General features: G+C 51.4%; 2 protein-coding genes across 2 annotated transcripts in view; one reads left to right on the top strand and one right to left on the bottom strand.

Moving 5' to 3' along the window:
* The window catches only part of KCNH1 (potassium voltage-gated channel subfamily H member 1), a 455,486-nt gene extending 444,053 nt beyond the window's left edge, over nt 1-11,433 (top strand). The window contains exon 11 of the mRNA XM_004699864.3: nt 9,217-11,433. Coding sequence (XP_004699921.2) covers nt 9,217-10,077 — 861 coding nt within the window. The 3' untranslated portion in view covers nt 10,078-11,433. The remainder of the gene's footprint in view (nt 1-9,216) is intronic.
* A 5,178-nt stretch (nt 11,434-16,611) lies between these two features.
* HHAT (hedgehog acyltransferase) overlaps nt 16,612-21,611 on the bottom strand; it is a 417,968-nt gene continuing 412,968 nt past the window's right edge. Inside the window, exon 12 of the mRNA XM_004700138.2 lies at nt 16,612-17,597. Within this exon, the coding sequence (XP_004700195.1) occupies nt 17,506-17,597 (92 nt within the window). The 3' untranslated portion in view covers nt 16,612-17,505. The remainder of the gene's footprint in view (nt 17,598-21,611) is intronic.

The raw sequence follows: 21,611 nt of genomic DNA, 5'->3' as shown, positions 1-21,611 counted from the left end.
ACACCTCGTGGTTGCATAGGCTGGTGTGCTTCTTCCATGTGGGCTTTGTTGCTTCTGAGCTGGATGGCCGCTTGATTACCTTCAAGTCTTTAAGACCCCAGACGCTATGCTTTTTGATAGCCGGGCCCCATCAGCTTTTGGTGACCTTTCACATTCTTATAAGTTCTTCTGTAGAATAAGGAGACAAGAGAGTTTCAGAAAAACCTGACGGGCGTTTCCCTCGAAGGGCCGTTATGGATGATTGCTGGTGAGTTGATTCCAACTCCTGGCAGCCCCAGGGGTGCAGAGTAAATGTTCTCTGTAGACTTTCCTGGGCTGTGATCTTCCTGCAAGGACCCCTGGTGGCACAATGGTGAAGTGCTCAGCTGCTAACCAGTAGGTCAGCAGTTCAAACCCACCAGGCACTCTATAGGAAAAACCAATCTGGCAATTGCCCCTGCAAAGATCTCAACCTAGGAAATCGTGTGTGTTGGTTCATCACATGGGTTGCTATGAGTTGACATGGATAGGTCACCAGGACTTCACTTCCGTGGTAACACTGGGTTGTTTCCAACTTTTAGGTTAGCAGTTAGCACCAATTAGAGTCTTCCCAGGAATACGGTTACTATGAGTTGCCATCAACTCAATCGATGGCAGTGAGTTGAGTGAGCGTCCTCCCTAGCCAGGGAGGAGGGAGGTCAGCAGCTCCACGTGTGGCTGGTTTCTCCTGGCCTGACTGGGGACAGCACTCAGACTGAGAAGACTGGTGGGAGGAGAGACTGCTCTGGGCAGAAGAATGGAGGGGCTAGCACAGCGGTTCTCAACCTCTGGGTCGTGACCTCTTTGGGAGTTGAACGCCCCTTTCACAGGGGTTGCCCAATTCATACCAGTAGCAAAATTACAGTGATGAAGTAGCACCAAAAATAATCTTATGGTTGGGGGGGAGTCACCACAACATGAGGACCTGTATTAAAGGGTCACAGCATTAAGAAGGTTGAGAACCGCTGGTCTAGGATAGGTTGAGGTAGCCATGCTCAGCTTGGAGATTTCCAGGCTCAGAGCTGGAGACAGAAAGAGCAACGTTACTTGATCAATGTGAAGGCAGGGTCTTCTTTCAAATGACCTCTCATCACCCCCAGAGAGGCTTGAAGTTGTGGTTGTGTGGTTGTGTTGGTGGTGGTGGTGGGTGCCATTGAGTCTGTGCTGACCCATAGCAATCCTAGGCACAACAGAAGGAAACACCACACAATCCTGCACCACCCTCACAATTGTTCTTATGTTTAAGCCCATTATTGTAGGCATCGTGGCAGTCCATGTCCAAAATATGCAAGACAAAATCTCGCCATCCTTGCCCCTCAGGAGCGCTTTCGCCATAGTTCTTGGATGACAGACTTGCTTGTTCCTTTGGCAGTGTATGGAGCTTCCAATGCCTTCACCAGCACTGCCATTGACAAGCATCGGTTATTTTCCAGTCCTGCCTATGCAGGCCTTTAGGCTGAAAGTAGCTATCCTGTAATTGAGACAACTGAGGCTTAGAAAAGCAAGTCATCTCCCGGTGTCTGCAGGCAGCACACACAAGGTGGGCTTTTGCTTTGGGGTCTCCCCTGGCCTCTGCTGGCCCTCAGCTGCCTAGAGCATGAGCACTGAGGCAGAAGGGCCCCTGGACAATGGCTGGGTAGAGGACAGAGAGTGGAAGGCAGGGCTTTGGTGGGGGCAGGGAGAGGCAGTAAAGGAAACCAAGGGTGAGCAAAGCCCCAAGAGGTAAGTATGGTCCTAGTAAAATGCCAGGCACCAACCTCTCCCTGAACCACCATGTTGTCTCTTCCCTGAGCACCGACCAGCAACATATCTCCTTCACTAGTGACCTTGAGAGAGAAAGACCCTCATCCTTCAGGGATTCCAGTTTTCCTCAGGACATAGGCAGGGGTGGTTCAGTAGTAAAATTCTGACCCTACTTCCATATGTGAGACACAGGTTCAATTCCTGGCAAAGAAGCTTCAAGTGCAGCCAGCCACGACCCATCTCTCCGGAGAGGCTGGCATGTTGCTATCATGCTAAATGGGTTTCAGTGGAGCTTCCAGACTTAGACAGACTAGGAAGAAAGGGCTGGTGTTCATCTTCCAAAAAGCTGCCAAATGAAAGCCTTACACATCACACGGGTCCAGCCAGGAACTTTCCATGAGGATGATGCAGGGTTTGGCAGCAGGTTGTGCTGCTGTCCTATGGTTTCCGTGAGTCCAGCCGGCATGGCAGCAGTTGACAACCATAACAAACTGTGGGAGTGGTGTCAAAAAAGACCGGGTAGTTCATCCACTCTCAGCACCACCACTCCCACAGTGAACTCTTACAGGAAGGAGCGGTGGTTCTCATCTTGGTGGGATGCCACTGGAGTTTGGCAAGGCCTTTCTCTCGATAAACACAGATGGAAACAGAGATGTCAAATGGGATGAGAAATCCCAGTGGCCTGGCGGTCAGTGGGCTGGTCACCTCGGCAGAATGTCCTTGGCCTGTCGGTTTTCCATGGATTGAGTCCACCGTGACCTTGGTGCACTCCTGTTCCTCCTTCCCCATGCCCTGAGGCAGCCAGTTGCTGGGATACTCTAGGGAGACAAGAATTTGCAAGAAGCAGCACCCTCAGTCCCACGTGGTGCACAGGCCCCTTTTCTTGACTTGCCAATCAGTCTTAGATTTCATGCTAAGTCCTTCATCCTCCTGACCAACTGAGGAGCCTGAGAGAGCCCAGCATAGCCTAACATAGCGACATGACTTCAGCTCCTCCTTCAGGGTGTGGGGAGCCCCTCCTACTTCTTGGATTGCCTTCTCCTTTCGGTCAGGCTCCGAGGGCTTCACTGATGGTAATGAGAAGGGAGGGTGGCAGGGAGAAAGAGAGGACCCTGACACACATTGAGAGATGATGATCCTGTTCTCTAAAACCCAAGGCGTTTCCCAAGCAGCATGGCATAAAGCATGGGCATGGGCAGGGATGTAGATGCCCTGGGTGTGCTTCACCGCTCCCCCTAGCTATGTGCTGTGGGGAGTCTTTTACCCTCACTATGCCTCCTTTTCTTCATTTGTAAACCCACTACCATGAATTTGCTTCTGACTTGTAGGGCCAAGCAGACACACCTATAGGGTGCCTAAGGCGGTGCTCATTACAGAAGCACACTGCCGTCCCCTGCTCATAGAGGCCAGCTGTGGGTGAATCCTTTACTCTCATGCCACCAAGGCTCCTGCACTTGGAGGGCCATCATAAGACCTGTGCCCACCTCCTGGGGTCGTTATGAAATGGCAGGAGGAAAAGCACATGGAACATTTCATGTGGCACCAGGAACATGGCTGGTTTTCCCCGCAGGGCCAACCCGTGCCACCAGGCCTGTGTCCACAAAGACCCTGCAGACCATCTCTATTTGTGTCTGCACGTGTGCTGGCCCTGTTACAGTCCCCTTCTCTCAGCCTTCTGGGATCATCACCAGGATCACACACACACAGATTACGTGTGAGAATGTACGACAGTGACCCTCTTGAATCCTCAGAGTGGATCTGTAGAATCAGTTGTCGTCCACTTTTACCATGAGGGAAGTCAGATTGGAGGACAGGACCCTGAGTTTGACTCCATGAACTCCCCCCTCTCTCTATCCCCCTTTTAGACCCATTAGCACTTTGGGATGGAGGGGCTACCCATCTGTCTCTCTGATAAGCCTGGGGACCCTTGGAGGGTGGTGCCTCAGGCACTGGCCCCACAGAGTCTTAGCTCGGTGAGTGAATGAGTACTGACCAGAACTGGCTTCTGGCCCCCTGGGAGTCCCCTCCAGCCCTGCAGGGCCTCACAGGCTCTGGAAAAGGCTCTGGAAAGTTCCCAACTCCTAATGCAGTTGAGAGAACAAGTTCAGCTTTGGACACCATGATGGGGCAGCTAAAGAACAGCATTTTTAAAACCAACGCCGGCCCTTACCATTCTCCATCCATCTGCAGTTTGTTCTCCAGGCTCCGTGTGTGAATCTTCATCTTTTACTTACACGCTCATAAGGCCAGCAGTCAGGGCAACTGGGGGTGGGAGGTGGGGGGTGAGAGGGAACTAGGAGGAAGACAACTGGGCCAGGCTGTCTGCCTAGCTGCCACTGCTCCAAAAGCCAGAGCCCAGGGCCTCTGATCTTGGGGAAAGGCTGGTGCCCCAACCTCAACGGTGCCATAGGCATGTCTCACCGAGTGCTCTGCATGCAGTTGGTGCTCATGAAATGTTTATCCCCTCCCTCTAGACAGTGAACCAGTTTATTTTTTTGTTTGTTTCAATTCTAGGGAGAAAGAGAAGGAGCCCTAGTGGTGTGGTGTTGTGGTTACTCATTGGGCTACTAATCACAAGGTCATCAGTTCGAAACCACCAGTCACTCCTTTCAAGCATTACCATCTTAGAGACTCACAGGGGCAGTTCCACCCTGTCCTAGAGGGCTGCTGAGAGTCAGAAGCCACTCTGTGGCAGTGAGTTTTGCTTTTGTTTTTTGAAGTGGAATAAGGGGAGCAGGGTCCATGGTAGACTTCTCATCTTGCATGTGAGACCAGGGTTCGATTCCCAGACAGTGAAGACCTGCGTGTTGATATTAAATGCAAGAGCTTTGGGCAGAGCTTCTAGACTAAGACAGACCAGGAAGAAAGGTCTTCTGACAATCTGCCAATGGCAGTGGTCCCCTCTGCAACCCATAGTGGGGTGATGCAGGACCAGGCCACATTGTGTTCCTTTGTGCGTGGGTAAGGAGTCATGGCCAATTGCACGGCTGGCCAGTTCCCTCTCAGTCATCTCTCGGGCAGCAGGGGTTGGGTGGCTGCTCTGCATCCTGTCCCGGGTAGTGCACAGGATGGTCAAGGCAGGCTCAACACGTGGGCTCAGAACCTGAGGGAGGGGACTGTGTGGCGGTGGCACACTTACATATGAGCATGTGTACACACACACAGAACAGCTGAGTGGCCTCACAAGACCTGGGCTCTCAGGACCATGGTTAGCAGAGCAGAGCCAAGCTGCCTGCCTCCAGATTCCCTGGGGAGCTCATTGCCAAGGCCATTTTCTGATCCTGCAGCAGCGGTGAGCCTGAACTCAGGAGATCCTAGGTGGGGCCCAGGAATCTAGGTGTCTAACAAACCTTCCTGGGGCATCTAACGTGCAGCTTGCTGTGAGAACCATGGATTCAGGCCAGCCAGGAAAGGACGTGGCTTGCCCAAGGGCACAGCGGCTGGTCAGTGGGAGAACTGGGACCACTTCAGGCTGACTGGTGCTTCTTTTTACTGCTCTCTGCCTGTTTCTGATTAGAGATGTGTGTCTGAGTCCAGTGAAAACCAAAATGAACCCTGGGTTGATAGAGAAACGAATCCAGAAACGCTCATATGTGTATGAGTAATTGTATAGTAAGAAAACAGCCCAGCCCCCATCAAGCCCATAAATCCTTCTTAAAACTCACACAGTCGCATGCCATGATGCTGAATACAGAAAGATCAGATACCAGTGGGTACAAAGTCTTGTGGATCCAATGGCAGTGGAAGCATCTCAGCGCAGGTGTAGGTCTCCATGTGGTTCCTCTGGCTCTCCTTGTGTAGCTCCACACAGCTGGTCAACAGGGAGGTGAAGCAGAGAATGTGGCCCACCTCCAGGGAGAAAGAGAGGAAGTTCCCAGAATCCCCGAGAAGGCCACACGCACAAGGAGGCATTGCCAGGCTGTAACCTGATTGACAGGCTAAACTCCACCCCTACATTTATTGATCAAGTCGATACGAAATTATGTAATGACCACACCCCTCTTTAGTTTATCTGTGTTTTCATTATTCACATCTCAGTCCCTACTCACTTATTCAAGCAACTAGGAATTGACATGTGGTTGTTGTTACATGTCATTAAGTCCCTTTGGACCGACTCATAGCAGCCCTGTATACAACAGAATGAAGCACCCCGTGGTCTTCATGATTGTTCTTGTGTGTGAGCCCATTGTTTTAGCCACTATGCCAATCAAGGGAGAGCCTGCCACTTTTTCACTACCCCGCTACTTTATGAAACATAATGTCCTCCAGGATCTGGTCTACTGATAACATACCCAAAACAGGGTCTGAAGAATTGACCCTAGTTATATCTTTTTTTGGAGTCAATGGGTGGTACAAATGGTTCGGGCACTTGGCTGCTAATGTTGGCGGTTTGAGTCTGCCCAAAGGTGCCTTGAAAGAAAGGCATGATGATCTGCTTCCTAAAACACTACAGAGCACAGTTCTATTCTGACTCACTTGGGGTCATCGAGAGTCGGTACTGACTCAGCCATAGCTGACTCAGTTTCATATGTATAAACTCCCTTAAGTCACTGCTTCCTCTGGACTGCCCTTCAGCGTCCTCTGTGCTATCAGGACTGCAAAGTCAGATTACCCCCAGGCCTGCCTAGCTCCCACATCTGCATCAGGGCCCTCTTACTCAGGGCCCCGAGTGAGTGACCTCTGGTTCCCACTCTCCTGGTTTGCCTGAAAGAGGTGGTGGGTTGTCCTGACTCAGGTCAGATGCTAGAGGAATTGGGTTTCCAAACAGAGTGGAAAGTCACAGAAAGCCCTGCCTCTTGAGGAGCCAACGGTGGCAATTGGGTTCAGCTCCACACGACTTTATTAAAGGCCTCTCACACTTGGGGCCTTTCGACAAGACGGATTGGCACCAATGGGCTGAAACATAAGAGCTATTGTGAGAATGGCACAGGGTCACCGTGGGTCAGAACTGACTTGAAGGGGCACCTCCCCACAGCAGACTCAGGGCCACTGCTTGGTGCTGCCTCTGAAGGAAGCTGAGCTAGAGGAGCAGGGAACAGTGGTCCTCCCCCAAGTGACACTGTCTCGTGCTTCCCAGCATTCCCCCTGACCTCCTAGCCCAATGCCTCAGACAAAGGAAAGTGCATGCCCCACCTCTGGCTTCTGGGGAGTGGTCTGTTCCCAGTGCTGGACCTGTCCTGGGGGTGATTAGGAGGTTGCTGGGCCACCCTGTCCAGACAGACTGTGTGGCTTGTAAGAGTCCCTGATGTGACAAGAAGTGGTGCCCAAGCCAGAGCGCTGGCAGATGTGTTTCTAACTAGCCCTGTCTGCTTGCTAAGCTTCAGGTGGCTCAGCACACAGATTTGGATGGAGGTGCTGTGCACCTCAGGGGAATCGTGGATGACGGGAGAGGATGCACTTGAGGATGTACAACATGCTGGGAAGCACGGTGCAAGCAGAGTAGTGGCTTATTAAAACCATTCATTGTTTGTTCTGAAAGAGCGGAACATTCCAGAACATCCTTAAGGGATGATCTCATCTAACTCCTTGCAAAACAGAACCCTTTCCCTACAGGAAACCTTACAACTAAGCCCAATAAATAGAAGGAGGGAGTGGGGCAGTGTTGATCGGGAGGAAGTGGGGGAGACAGCCTTCTGCCAGCAAGGGAATGGGTGAGAGGCTCTTGCTCAGCCCTGCTGGACCCAGAGGAGCACCGTCTTCCCATTCCCCATCCAGGTTCATTTATTGGGGGCTCGTACAACTCTTATCACAATCCATCCATCTTGTCAAGTTATTCTTGAGACCTGCTCGAGGTCGCATAGCTCTATGTGTCTGTCTCCGCATTGTTGTTGTCAGGGGGCCCCAGGCACAAGAGGATGAGACCCTGGTTGGCCCTGCCTCATCTCCTTCAGACCGTGGTGGTCCTCAAAGACAAAGCTTCCATGACTAACTTCTCAAAAGAAAAAAAAAAAGCAACAGATATCAGAACCCAAAGCCCTAGATCACAGATCCACCCAGGAGCCCAATCACATCACCTTGGCTGTGTCAGGAGGTGGCTGGTTTTCTTCCCCAATTCTCAAAGGAGGGGGCAGAAGATTTGGCAAGCCAGGGAGCACCACCCCACGCAGGTGGTAGTTGCGGACTCCTGATTTGTGGTCAGCAGATCAATGCCACCAGGGCTCTGAGCTGCAAATCTTTACAAGAGCAGACAGCTTCATCTTTCTCCATAAGAGTAGCTGGTGGATTTGAACTGCCAGCCTTGGAGTTAGCAGTCCAATGCTTACCCAGCAGCACCATCACAGTTAAGTGACATTATGTTTATTGTGTTGCTCAACCATCGCCATTCATTGGTTCATGAGCTTCTCTTCTGTCCATACTTTTGGTCCCTGATCCAGGGACTCACATAAAAAAGACAAGAGATACTGCCTGCTGCTCCCCACAAGTTCAGATATGGAAGGGGTGGAAACATGCCCCAAGGTATAGCTTCCCTGTGTGACGTGGGTAGAATAATCAGACCTTGGCCCAGAGGAAAGCCCTCTAATATGTGACTTACACTGTGCTCTGCAGGATTTATTGCTTTTGTCACTACGTGCCCATTGGCTTTATGCTGGTCAATGGCTCCATTATGTGGCACTGAGCCCCCGAGCCTTGATTGCCTCTTCTCTAACAGCGGGGTGACAGGAATTAACACGAAAGGGTTCTTTGCATGACCCAATAGTTATCATTACTAGGACAAGTGTGCATGCACGTTCCTCTACTGTGAGCTCCCCAAGGACCAGGAGAGCTTTCGTGGGAGACTTAGCGACCACACTCACTTCGGGTTCAGGTCTGGGGAAGGCACTGGAAGCTTTGCCTGTAGCCCTACCTGGGAGGGGCCTGTTCACTGAGTGCTATCGCCTTGGCCTATGACTTACAAGGTACACCAGAAGTACTTCCTCTCACCCACCTCAGAATCAGCTGAAATTCAAAACACCATGCTCCTCTTCTCCCTTGGGGCTGCTGGTCTTCTGGTAAGCGGCCCAACACACAGTCCACTGTGCTACCAAGGTGCCAGGATCTCCTGGGGAGCTTTTGGAATGACAGATGCCCAGCCTGGCCCTCTGGAGACCCAAATGCACTCCGGTTTATACTACAGTCAGAAGAATGATTTTTTTTTTTTTTGCAAAGCTCCCCAGGTGATGCCAAACTTCAGCCAGGGATGGGTGAGAGGCCAGGGCCGTCTCTGGGGAGGATTCCACGTGGAGTCACTGGCTCCTGGTTCCAGGCTTACTTCTCTTGAAGGAGATGGTGATCACCGATTCCTGGCTGTTGGAAAAGCTGGGGGGAAAAAGTCCGTGGTGTCCACCGCTGCTCGGGGCCCAGGAGGTCTTGCAGGCCTGAGCACAGCCCACGGGGGCTTCAGCTCCTTGGAGAGCTCTGTGGCTGGAGCCGCTGTTCCCCGGGCTTAACGGGTGTGTGTCCTGGATGTCGTTTCAGATCGTGTTCCGGAAGATCAGCGACGTGAAGCGGGAGGAGGAAGAGCGGAGGAAACGCAAGAACGAGGCCCCCCTGATCCTGCCCCCCGACCATCCTGTGCGGCGTCTCTTCCAGCGCTTCCGACAGCAGAAGGAGGCCAGGTTAGCTGCGGAAAGAGGGGGGCGGGACCCGGAGGACCCGGATGTGGAGAAGGGCAACGTCCTGGCAGAACAGGCCTCCGTCCATCACAGCATCGTGAAGGCCAGCGTCGTCACGGTCCGGGAGAGCCCCGCCACGCCCGTGGCCCTCCAGCCGGGCCCCGTCTCTGCAGCGGCACCTGATCATGCCAAGCTGCACGCGCCGGGCTCTGAGTGCCTGGGCCCCAAGGCGGGAGGGGGCGACTGTGCCAGGCGCAAAGGGTGGGCCCGCTTCAAAGATTCGTGTGGCAAGGGGGAGGACTGGAACAAGGTCTCCAAGGCCGAGTCCATGGAGACGCTCCCCGAGAGGACAAAGGTGTCAGGGGAGGCCACGCTGAAGAAGACGGACTCCTGCGACAGCGGCATCACCAAGAGCGACTTGCGGCTGGACAACGCCGGCGAGGCCCGCAGCCCCCAGGACCGGAGCCCCAGCTTGGCCGAGGTCAAGCATTCGTTCTACCCCATCCCCGAGCAGACGCTGCAGGCCATGGTGCTGGAGGTGAAGCACGAGCTGAAGGAGGACATCCAGGCCCTGAGCACCCAGATGACCAACGTGGAGAAGCAGCTCGCTGAGATCCTCAGGATCCTGGCCTCGAGGAGGTCCTCCCAGTCGCCACAGGAGCTGTTTGAACTCTCCCGACCCCAGTCCCCAGGGTCAGAGAGGGACATGTTTGGAGCGAGCTGAGGGGCCTGTCACCCGAGGAAACCACTTCGTACAGGCAGAAGCCTACCAGTCTGCCCTAGACACCTCCACTCTCCACCACCAACTCCTTTCCAGTGGGACCACTCACTGGGCATTCCTGCCTCCTCCTTCCGCCCACCCTCCTCTCTGGAAGAAGACACTTGCCACCCCCCAGCAAGCAACTACAGCTGAACTGTCTTGCACAATTTTGGAGGAGGGGCAAGCTGTCCAAAGGGTTATTTTCCTTCGTTTGTAGAATTTTTTTTAACTACCATGGTATTTATAAAAGCTCAGAGCACCTGAGGGCCTCTCATGTACATACCATGCTGGGCATCTCCGTCAAGACCCTTCTGACCTCACCATATATTTTCCTACAGCAGTCATTTGTACCAAGTCTGGGACAAGGTGGGCATGGAGGGGCAAAGAGGAGAGAGTCCTCTCCACTTCATGTCCCCAATGACGGAGGCCAGAGAGCAGGTGCTGTGGGTGTCTCCCACACACCCATCGAGCCGGGAATCCTCAGGTGCCCTTGTGGTCCTGGGGCTCTCTGTTCAGTGCCCCCTCCCTGCCGTTGACCTCACCTACTCATTTCTCTTCCTCCCCAGGGTTTCCGTGAAGATCCTCAGGGTGTGGGGCATTGGCAGGAAGGGTCATGAGCCCAGAGTTGCTTTATTAACATACACACACACAAAACCTCAGAAACAAGCAGTTCGTCCATAGCATGGGGTCACTAGAGGATGCATGGAATTCATGCTTGGCATTATTATTAACACAGCCTGTCTCTGACTGAAGTCAGTAGGGTTTCAAGAGAAGCCTAGAAAGGATAGAGGGACCATGGCTAGACCTCCTACAGGGGTTGGGACAGGAGAATGAAGTGGCAGGCCCTCATGGCATCCCTGTGTGGGTGCCAGTGCTCTGAACTGTCCAGTATCAAGCAAGCACCAGTTGGTGCATGGACAGAGTTGTTTGTGACTCCACAGATGGCAGGGCACAGTGCTGCCCAGCCCCACCATCAGGATCGAGGTCCATAGGTGTGGCCACTAGGGTGTCATCTTGCAGTGCTCCACTGGACACAAGTCTGCTAAGATCCATCGGGGTTTCAGTTGCTAGTTTGGGGAAATAGTGTGTTTATCTTAATCTGCAAGTTCCACAGAAAGCTCATCACCATGGTGACCCTGCTGACATTTCAAACAATGGAGACATAGCTGCCAGCATCGCGGCAACATGAAAGCCACCCCAGCATGGCAAACTGACAGGTGGTGAGAGCAAGTAACTGAAAAGTCACTCGGTATTGGAATGAACATTTAGACTTTAGAAAAAATATACGGAGAGATGATTGCTCTAAAGAGATCTACACACACACACACACACACTTACTTCTGGAGATGGGTATATCTAATATGCTGCATCCTTGCCCAGTTATTGTATTCTAAATTCTTTCCTGTGGGCATGCTTTGTTGGGAAGCTCCATTTCCCAGAAAGGCAGCTTTGGAATAGGGAGAGCCTGCTCCTAGGATTTGGATGCTTGTTCAACATGTCCTGCCCTCACCATGCCCCTCATCCCAACCCCCCAGTTGCTCTCAATAATGTGGTGGGTGTGAGTGAAGACGGAGGGTGTAAGATGGTCAATGGGATGGTAGGTGTGATCTTAGTCGAGAGTACTGGCTCACCAATGCCTGCTGCCATCCCATGCACCCACACAGGGCTCCTTCACTGGGCATCCTGTGATCGCCAAAGGAAGGGACGCAGCCCGGGTTGAGAAGCCTGGGTCTAAGGCACCATTTTGTCCTATTTTTGCCCACTCTCTTTATATTCTTGACCTCCACCAAGGCTGAAGGGCAATGAGTCCCAGTGCAGGCAACCAGTGACTTTACAAATCCGGATGCTACAGTAACACGTGCCCAAGCACTTTTAGAAGTAATGGATATTGCTTTGATTTCGTCTTGTTGCCCACCGGGACCTGTTTTACCCTCAGCCTCTTAGGTCCTAGATGTTGTTGTCAGTCAAACATCGGGGCCCTTTCCCAGACTCCTCCTCTTTCAGCACTAAGACAAGCATTGGGTAATGATACACTCCCACTCACCCACCAAGCTGCCCTCGAGAATCCTTGGGTGGACAGTGAAGATACGGAGTCCATGCTCAGGTTGTTTGTCCAAGTCTGCAAGGGGGCTTCTTTCGAAATGCCAGGTACAGGCAGCTCCTCCTCTCTCCACTGTTGCACTGACCACCGTTTCTCTCTGCGCACCCACTCTGGGCAAGGTCAGGAGCCCCGGGGGGGAGACAAGTAGCTGATGTGCTTTCGATCTTATTGTACCATGATCTGCAATAAAGACATTGAGCCTTAAGACCCTTTGGATGGAACTCCAACTGTGATGGAACTGCCAACACCCCGTCCTCTCTCCTCCCTCCTCCCTGTGTTGCTCCAAGAGGGGGCCTTCTGTCTCCCCAGACAGCCTGTCTGCTGTCAGTAAGTCATTTCTATTGCTCCACACACTGCCTTCTTCCTCGCTTGAATGAAAATGAACTTCACCAGCTCCTGTGCCATCCAGTTGGAAGAAACCTTCCTCGTCCCCTCAGCTCCAACAGCACCCATCCCAGCAAGCACCCCTCTGCTCACGGACGGTGTCCGCCCTGACCACTCTTCCTTCTGCCCCTTCCACAGTTCCATGGAATGTGAATCTACTTGCCACTTACGCGCATTTCAGATGAAACTTCATTCTCATGCAAGCAGACTTATTCTGGAACCTCTGGGACCTGGTGGGCGCCTGCCCTGCCTGCCATCAAACTCTTTTCTGAGGACCCTGGTTTCTTTCTCAATCTGTGACCCACGACGAGTCATCTGACGGATCCACCCTTTGTTCAATGAGAAGTTCGTCGATCTTGTCATCAGGAGACGAACTGAGTTTTGTTTTTTTAATGTTAAGACGCCACACCTCTAATGAATGTATTCTCTTACTATTCAGACGCTGTGTTTGTGCATCCGTTGGTGGTGATCCACACGCGAGCCTAGCTATCGCGGCAAGGACACTTCTGCTTATGCACGGTTGGTCCTTCTGGGGCTTCTCCTTCTACTGACGCTCTTTCCATTGAGGCCTGCCAAATTCTTTACTGGGTTCTTCGTTTTCCTTTGCATCTGTCACTTTGTCCAGATGAGCATGAAGAAGCAGACGTGCAAACGAGGTGATACTATTGGTATGGTCAGCTGAGGCTGCCGCCTGGCGCCCCCTGGCTGGCTGTGGCTTGGGAATGTCACGGGGAGGGACATGGAGGCCCCTCGTGGACGATATTGCCTCAACATTTTTTTAAACAAGCACAAATGATCTTTGTAAAAAGGAAGAAAAAAAGTTTAATTTTATTTATTATGGTAATAAACTATTTTATACATGATCCTTGCTTTGGCTTTTCCTTCCTTGGGTGTTCTGACCTAAGACGACAGAAGGATGGAGCGTCTGATGCCTTTCCCGGCACTTAGGAATCGCTAGCTTTGGTTTTGTGTTGGTAAACATGTTGACATTTGCCATGTCGACAGTCGTCACAGGCGCAATTTAGTGTCATGAAGTGTGGTTATCACACTGTTCTGCCACCACCAGATTCCAACCCCACTCCCCTGGCCTGCCCCGCAGAGCTTTGCATTATGGAAAGCTCTGCTATGGCTAGCAGTACGATTCCAGAGAAGCCAGGATTTTATGTCACCGATAGGGAGAGGATCAATGTGCGGGCGCTTGGTCACGTTTCTGTTGGGTGCCGTTGAGCCAGTGCCGGCTCACAGCCACCTCACGGACAACAGCATGGGACACTGCCATCCCCCGAACTATTGCTCTGATTGCGCCCACTGTTGCAACCACTGCGTCCATCCAGCTCACAGTGGAGCCTCCTCTTTTCTGCTGACCCTCGGCTTTTCCACATATGATCTTCTTCTCCAGGGCCTGGTCCTTCCTAATAACACCCAACGTCTATGAGATAAAGTCTTCCGACCCTCCCTTCTGAGAATTCTAGCTGTACTTCTTCCCAAGCAGATTTCTCCCCTCTCTTGAAATCCATGGTATATTCAATATTTGTTACCATAATTCAAAGGCATCGCTTCTTCTTCCATGGGCAGATGGGGTGCCTGAAAATAGAATGGGTTAGGCCAGGTGCACTGCAGTCCTCAAAATGACATTGCTTCCCTGGCCTTCAGCAGACCTGCCTTGGGCAAAACTTCACAGGCTGTCAGAGAACCTTGGAGGGCAGCGAGATGCCTTCAAAACCCGGCATCACTAGAAAAGCACGGGACGACATATAAGTATGCTCACGTATATGTCCAGCTGATCTTTCCTGGAGAATAAAAATGGTTAAAATCTGAACCATCTGTGTGGAAATGGGTAGGAAACATGTTAGTTCTTACCAGTGGTTACAATATAGTTTGGGAAAAGCATAACTGAATGGCATTGTGAGGCCTGGCCTATGCTACAGGTCACCAATGGGCCCCAAAGGTATCAAGACAGAGGAATGCTTGCCTCTAGACCAGCAGTCCCATACAGCAGCGCTGCCTCGGTCCTGTGGATATTTTAACAGGCATTGCTTCTTGCTCGGAACAAGAGTCCACAAACAAGAATTCCACCCCCAATTCCTATTGAGTATTTAACACTCAATACCCAACGTGCCCAGGGGATGTGTTGGGGTAGGCTTTGGGCTGCTAAGGAGGACACACTCCGCAACTGAAACCACCCGCTGCTACTTGAGAACAAGAGAAGTCTGTTTTGGTCATAATTTACCATCTCAGAAGCCCTAGATGGCGTCCCTGTTGAGTTGGAATTGGCTTGATGGCAGTGAGTTTGATTTGGGGTATATTTAATACCCATTTTTAAATACCTCATCCCTTTTTTGAGATGGTCTAACCTAATTCAAGGCTGAGGAATCAGTGATCCATAAGCCAAATTCAGGCATCTGCTTACCCTCATTGGGCCAGGAATGAATATAGCATTTTTAATGAGGCTCTCCTCACCCCTCCTGATGTAATTACATTGCAGAAAGGAAGGTGTCATAACACTAATCTAAGGGCGGTCTTGTTTAAACTCTCAAATAACTCATGTTCGTTTGAAAACAACAACAACAAATAAATTCATGGCCATCGCGTCAATTCCAACTCATAGCAACCCTACAGGACAGAGTAGAGCTGCCCCTATGGGTCTCCAAGGATTGTCACTCTTTACAGAAGTAGAACGTCTCATCTTTCTCGTGAGGAGCGACAGGTGGTTTTGAGCCTGCTGACCTTGTAGTTAGCAGCCCAGTGCATAATCCCCTGAGAGTTTAATGTCAAAACTGTATCCCCGTGAAGCCCCAACATCATGTCCGTTAGACAGCCTTCAAGTTGAATGTTCTAAAGAAGGGGTGAGATAGAGCCAAGCCATGGCACATTTTGGATTTCGAGCTGGTTGCCTTTATGCAGAAAAGAGGGTAATTTGGGGAAGGTAGGCCGAGAGGCTTTCTGGAAATGTACTGCCACAAGCTGATGCAATGGCTTCTTGCGATGACCACACTGAGGGGCGCCTATACAGTGAACACTGACAAAAACACCCACCCATTTTGGTTAATGTGCCTTCTTGGTCGAAGCACTATATTATTATTAAAAGTCTGCAAAATGAGCCATCTTGATTTCTCTAAAGGAAACCTCCTCTCACCCTGCCGACTCAGCCACTGTTCTCCCAATAGCCAGACCACTATACAATTCTCTGTATAATTGATCTCTCTTCTCTCTAAGGCTCTAGCCCTCAGTATACCCAAAGATCACAGCAAAGTGATCACAGGGCACAGTACAATGCTTGGAGGTCTTCCTGCATGGTCCCCAAGAATCAGTCTAAATGACCGGGGCTTAGCAGTGCTTTAGACGTCTGACTGTCCTCTGTGGGGTTGGCCTTGGCGGTTCTGCACAGAACCAGTTTGGGATCAGAGAATCCTGGGGCTGGAACGGACCTTGAGGCTTGTCTAGTCTGTTTCCCAGCATCATGTGAGAGACTGCACAGGGTGTGTGGCCGTGGAAAGTGATGTGTCAGATGGGCCTCAGCTGGAATGGCTATCTTCCCAGGGACCTCAAGATCTTTTCTTCTAAATAACTCTGAGAGCTTAGTTCATATGCATGAAGGAGGAAGTGCTATCATTTCGCAGTGCGGAGAAGTGAGAGGTTCAAACAGGAAGATGAGGGCCTGGGATAAGTTACCCTGATGGTGTAGTGGTTACTCATTGGGCTGCTAACCAACCATCAGGTCAGCAGTACAAAACCTTCTGCTGCTCCTCGGGAGAAAGACAAGGCTGTCTACTCCCGTGAAGAGTTACAGTCTCAGAAACCCACAGGGTCCGTTCTACCCTGTCCTGTAGGGTCACTATGAGTTGGAATTGACTCAATGACAGTGAGCTATTTTGAGTGAGTTGGGGGCCACTAGTGACCTGTCCAGCATCTTTCTAGAAGATTGAAAAAAATCCAGGGTTAACAGATATGTTTAGATTTTCAATATTTTCTTAAAAAAAAAAAAACCCTTCGAAGGAATTTTATACAATATGTGAATTATGTACATGATATAAGTGGCTCCATTTTATTTGAAACAAACAAAAACAAAACACTGAGTATATAGGAAGGCAACTGTTTGGAGAATTGAGAAAATGACACACACAAATCCATGCTTTTTGTAAATTGCTTGGTAGCACCATTCGATATGTAAACTATTCCCTGGAATTTGTATGTTTGTTTGATCCATGTTTTAATTCTACCTCTTTATGGTGAAACAATGACCTATTAGGTAAAAGAACTGCCATACTTACACTTCTCAGCCAGCCTCGGGAACCAAGGAGTCAGAGCTTGCTTCCTGCGCTGAGGTTCAAATAACAAGACTTGGAATGCCACTGGGCAGCTTCCCATCTCTGCCCGTCACTGGGCAACAAGACTCAGCTATGCCTTCAGCACCTTCCTGCCAAGGAGCTGGAGCATGAAGCTTCAAAGCCTAGAATGGATTCTAGACTGCAGTGCAGGACATGGGGAAGGAAGCCCTTAAATATTACCGAAAGGTTTCAGAAATATGGTCCAGTGGAGGAAAGGTCTGTCACTAATTGGGATTGCCATGCCCTGATGAAGAGATGTATTTAATTCTTGATAAGGGAAACAAACCCAGAGGCCATTAAGGCTGAGTTCACAACACTCGACTGCACAATCTCAGCCCAGAAACCAGGGACACAATGGGCTGGGAGGTAAATGCTTTCTAAGCCCAGGTATCGAGAAGCTTCTGTGGCTGGACAGTCTCTAGGAGAGCCCAGGCTTTAATCCTGGAGGGATATAACCTGAGCAGCAGAGGAGTGGATCAGACACTGGTTTCTCGGAGACCGTCCTGGGGTGTGAGGTCAGGGTGAAGCACCGTTTGTGGAGGACATTGGCAGGGAAGGCTGTCCTGGGGCCCCGCAGCGTTAGTCCTGGGTGTATGTCTGGGCCCAGGCAATGCCCACGTGGGAGTAGCAGTACAGGAATCCCAGCACAGAGAGGGTCGCCCACGGCCAGCCTATGAGGAGAAAAGCATGGGAGAATTATTAGAAACGCCTGAGGTGGGCCCTCTTTGGGAGAAGGCAGCCTGAGAAGCAGCATCGTCGACACAATGAGACTCTTCCCTCCTGCGACATTTGCCCTAATGGGAAGTGCAGCCCATGAGCGCTCGCTCCATTCCCACTGGCCTCGGCAGAAAAGGGGGAAATGCATGACCTCAACAGAAACCAAGTTTCAAAATAAGGCAAACGTTTAAAGAATACATATTTAGAAGTCAAAAGCAGCTAAAATAATCATTTTTACAAGTCCAGGAGTCCCCTGGTAAAGCTCAAACAGGGACTGACCATCGTATTGAACCAAGGACGACTGAGAAGCACACAGAAGAGGGAAACTAAATATTTGCTTTCAAAAGTCAAAGTTTTAAGGGCTTCCTTCTGCATGTCTCTGACTTAAAAAAAAGAATTCCCAGGCCTTCCTGCTGAGACGGTGTTACTCAACACTCTCCATGCCTTCTCCACGGTTCCCTCATTCAGATATTTTCTGGGACAGTTGCAGAGCCAGGCATGCTGTAGAAGAAACCAGATGCTAACATGCTGCTGCTGTTGTTGGTATTGTTAGAGGCCATCGGGTCGGTTCCACCCCATGGCGACCATATGCACATCAGAACGAAACACTGCCTGTCCTGGGCCATCCACCGTTGCAGCCACGCTGTCCATCTGTCTTCTTGAGGGCCTTTCCCTGTTCTGCTGCCCCCTTGACTTTATCCAGCATGATGTCCTTCTCCAGGGACTGTCTCCCCTTAGAGGCTACAGTAGGAAGATTCAGACCTGCGTCAGGGGTGCTCCCACTCCAGCTGGGAGAAGGCAGCCGCTCAGTCCTACCATGCATGCTGCAAGCAGTGCGTGTACACTAGAGACTGCTCTACATGGAGTGCATATCACCCAGACCATGTAGGATAGTAAGAGTTTGCCATCTATAAAAGGGCAGGGACAAGCTACCAGAGAGACTCCACATGATGTGTGAGTCCAGCGGGCCATCTAAGGAAGGGGGACCATACGATGTGGCTGCCGCAGAGAGCCGGAGCAGGTCGGGAAGGAATAGTGGGCATAGCATGGGGAGCCAGGGAAGGGCAGGGTAACACTAGTACTCTCTTACTGCTTTATCACGACTCTTCACTGCCATCGAGTCCCTGCTGACTCGTGGCCTCCCTGAAGGATAGGGTGGAACTGCACCATTGTGTTTCCAAGACTGTAACTCTTGACAAGTAGAAAGCCTCGTCTTTCTCCCGTAGAGGGGCTGGTCATTTCAGACTGCTGACCTTGAAGTTAGCAGCCCAACCTGTCATCACTACTCCACCAGGGCTCCTTTATCAATAATTAGCTGCTGTCATTCTTAATGAGGCATGAGTATATCATCACCAGAAGGATGAGGCTGTCTACATCTGTCAAGACTTTAAGGGACAGAAACTCAGGGGACTGCTCTGAGTTGGGACCCACTTGATGGCCGTGCATGTGTCTTGAATGTCAGAAAGACATGATGCAGCAGGTCACTGGGCAAGCTCTGAAGTGGGACATGAATTCAAACCCTGGGTCCACCACCTACCAGGGGCCAGCAAACACACCTCAGCAGTCAAAGAGGGAATAGACTTATAAAGATGGCATCGCTATGGGCAGACATGCATAGTGCCTGGCCCAGGGTAGGCACTACAAAAGGGAGCCCTAACTGTGGTCCTCAGGCAGGGAGGTCTAGTGAGACCAAGATGAGACTGGACTTGCTCCGAACGCTGATTTTCAACTTGGTCCTTAAACTGACTTGGCATGAGAATCCAATTACACTTACAGTTTCGGAAACTAACAGGGGCAATTCTACCCGGACCTATAGGGTTGCTATGAGTAGCCAGCAAGTTTGTCTGTTTTACAGCCAAGAGAAGTCCCTGGTAAGCAGAGGGCCTCAAGCATCCTGGCTCTGGGACCAGATCTGTGGTCCCAGGTCCAGTCTACATGTCCCCCAGTATTTCCTTCTCTGGGGGATGCCAAAACAAGTGGCCCCAGTGGTGTGGCTTGGAGCCAGAGGATTGTATTCTCACAATTCTGGAGACCAGAGGTCTACAATCCAGGTGGTGGCAGAGCTGTGCTCTCTCTGAAGGCTTGGGGGGGTGGGGTGGGGAGAGGAGTGGAGGTGGGGGGATCCTTCCTCACTTCTTCAAGTTTCTAGGAGCACCATGCACCCTTTGGATTGCAGCTGCATCACGTCACAGAGCCTTCTCTGCTTCATGTGTGTTTTCTTTCTCTTATGGAGGTATCCTAAAACCCAGGGCCCATCATAGACCCAGGACAATGTATTCTCAAGAGCTTTAACTAGTGAGCCCTGCGAAGACACTGCTTCCAAATAAGGTCACAGTCTGAGGTTACAGGTGAACATGCACTTTTTTGGGAGGCGGGGGAACTCTTCAGTCCACTACAGGCTGGTCCTTTCCCGGGGACTTAGGGTGCACCCATCTGGTCTTGGGGCCCATGTGGCCTCAGACACAGAAAGCAGCCAGGGGACCTCCTGTCAACACCTGTTCCTCAGGGGGCTCAGGGAGCATGGGGAGATGAGGGGGCTTCAGGCACAGGACACCCGCCCAGGTTTCAGCTGTGTTTGGGGTGCAGCGCCAGCGGGTGTTTGGGAAACAAGGAGCTCAGTGGCTGGCTGTGGAGGTGGGTGGCGATGGGGGGTGGACAGACTTTCACTGACTCAAAGCTGCATTCGCACCTGTGATTAGCAGGAGGCAGGCCTGCCCACACAGGACTACAAGTAGGAGCACCCCCAACGGTGCACAGAGGGTAGACACACCTGGTTTTCCTTTGGGCCACTGGGGCACCCTGAACATTCTCCCCACCTGGGTGTATGCCACCCAGAAAGGCAGGCAGGCAGGAGGTGTGAGGGCCACCTTGGAAGCCTGGGTCGGCATAGTTGGCTCATCTTTCAGAGTCTCGGTTTCCTCCATCTACACAGCAGGATTTTTTAGAAAAGGCATGTGAGAGAAAATGAGCTTTGGTAGTGCTTTCTAAAAATAGTGTAGCCGAAATGCACAGGATTAATACGGGCTCCTCTGAGACCTCTGCTATGTACACAGAGCGCACTAGCCTGCCTAACGCATGAGCCGTTCCCACGGACAGTCACCCTGGGGTGTACGAGGAGGCCGCCAAGGACGCCCCTCTTTTCCTGACCTCGGGAGTAGGCTGTTTGGGGGCAAGGAAGAGACAGATGCGACAAATCAGCTTTCAATCATTGGGCAGCACCCACCCAGAAAGCACTGGCTAGGTGCCTGGCCCTAGCCAAGGTGGCTGTCTCTGCCTGTGGCCACTGCTAGCCCAGCCCTGAGAGGGTCCAGGGCGGTGCAGGCCAGTAGCACAGGGAGGGGGCTGCCTCCACTCCTCTCCACCAGCACCCAGGTGTGAGCCCGATGGTGAAAGTGGGAAGACCAGGGACTGTGCTTCACCCTAGTGACATTCTGGCAGGAGGCCCCCTCATCCAGGCCTGCCAGCCATGAACAGGAAGCTGGCCTCAAAAAGTCGTGTCCTTAAAAACAACAATAAGTTTCTATCCTTCCAAGTTGACCTTGCCCTCTAGGCCTGTCCCTCCACGCACCCCACCCCCCACCCCCACCCCACTCGGGTAGTTAACTGGGTCGTTTTGGAGAGGACCTCACAGGCTCCTGGAAACAAAGCATTCCAGCTTTGTATCTGCCGGGAACAAGCAGGAGATCTCCTGAAATCCCTCTTACTTCCTGCCTCCTAAACTAGCATGTGCGCCCGTGAATGCACTGGTGGTCTGGCAAATTAGGAAAAATGCCGTCCTTAGGATTAAAAATATTTCTTTAACCGAAATCAATCAAACCGTTATTTAATCATTTGTGTGCATGATCTATTGCTTATTGCTTGATACTTGCTTTCCTAAGGCCAACAGCTGGGCATTCGATTTTGTCCTGTGGCGATCCATGAAGCCCTGGAGATTAGTTGCAAATGGGTCTTTTTTTTGCGCTGCCTCG

The sequence above is a fragment of the Echinops telfairi genome, unplaced genomic scaffold, assembly GCF_000313985.2.
Source record: "Echinops telfairi isolate 266 unplaced genomic scaffold, ASM31398v2 ScPeMD7_7424;HRSCAF=8462, whole genome shotgun sequence".
NCBI classification, from domain to species: Eukaryota; Metazoa; Chordata; class Mammalia; order Afrosoricida; family Tenrecidae; genus Echinops; species Echinops telfairi.
The sequence above is the reverse complement of the archived record's forward strand: the minus strand, read 5'-3'. Positions and strand labels throughout refer to the sequence as shown.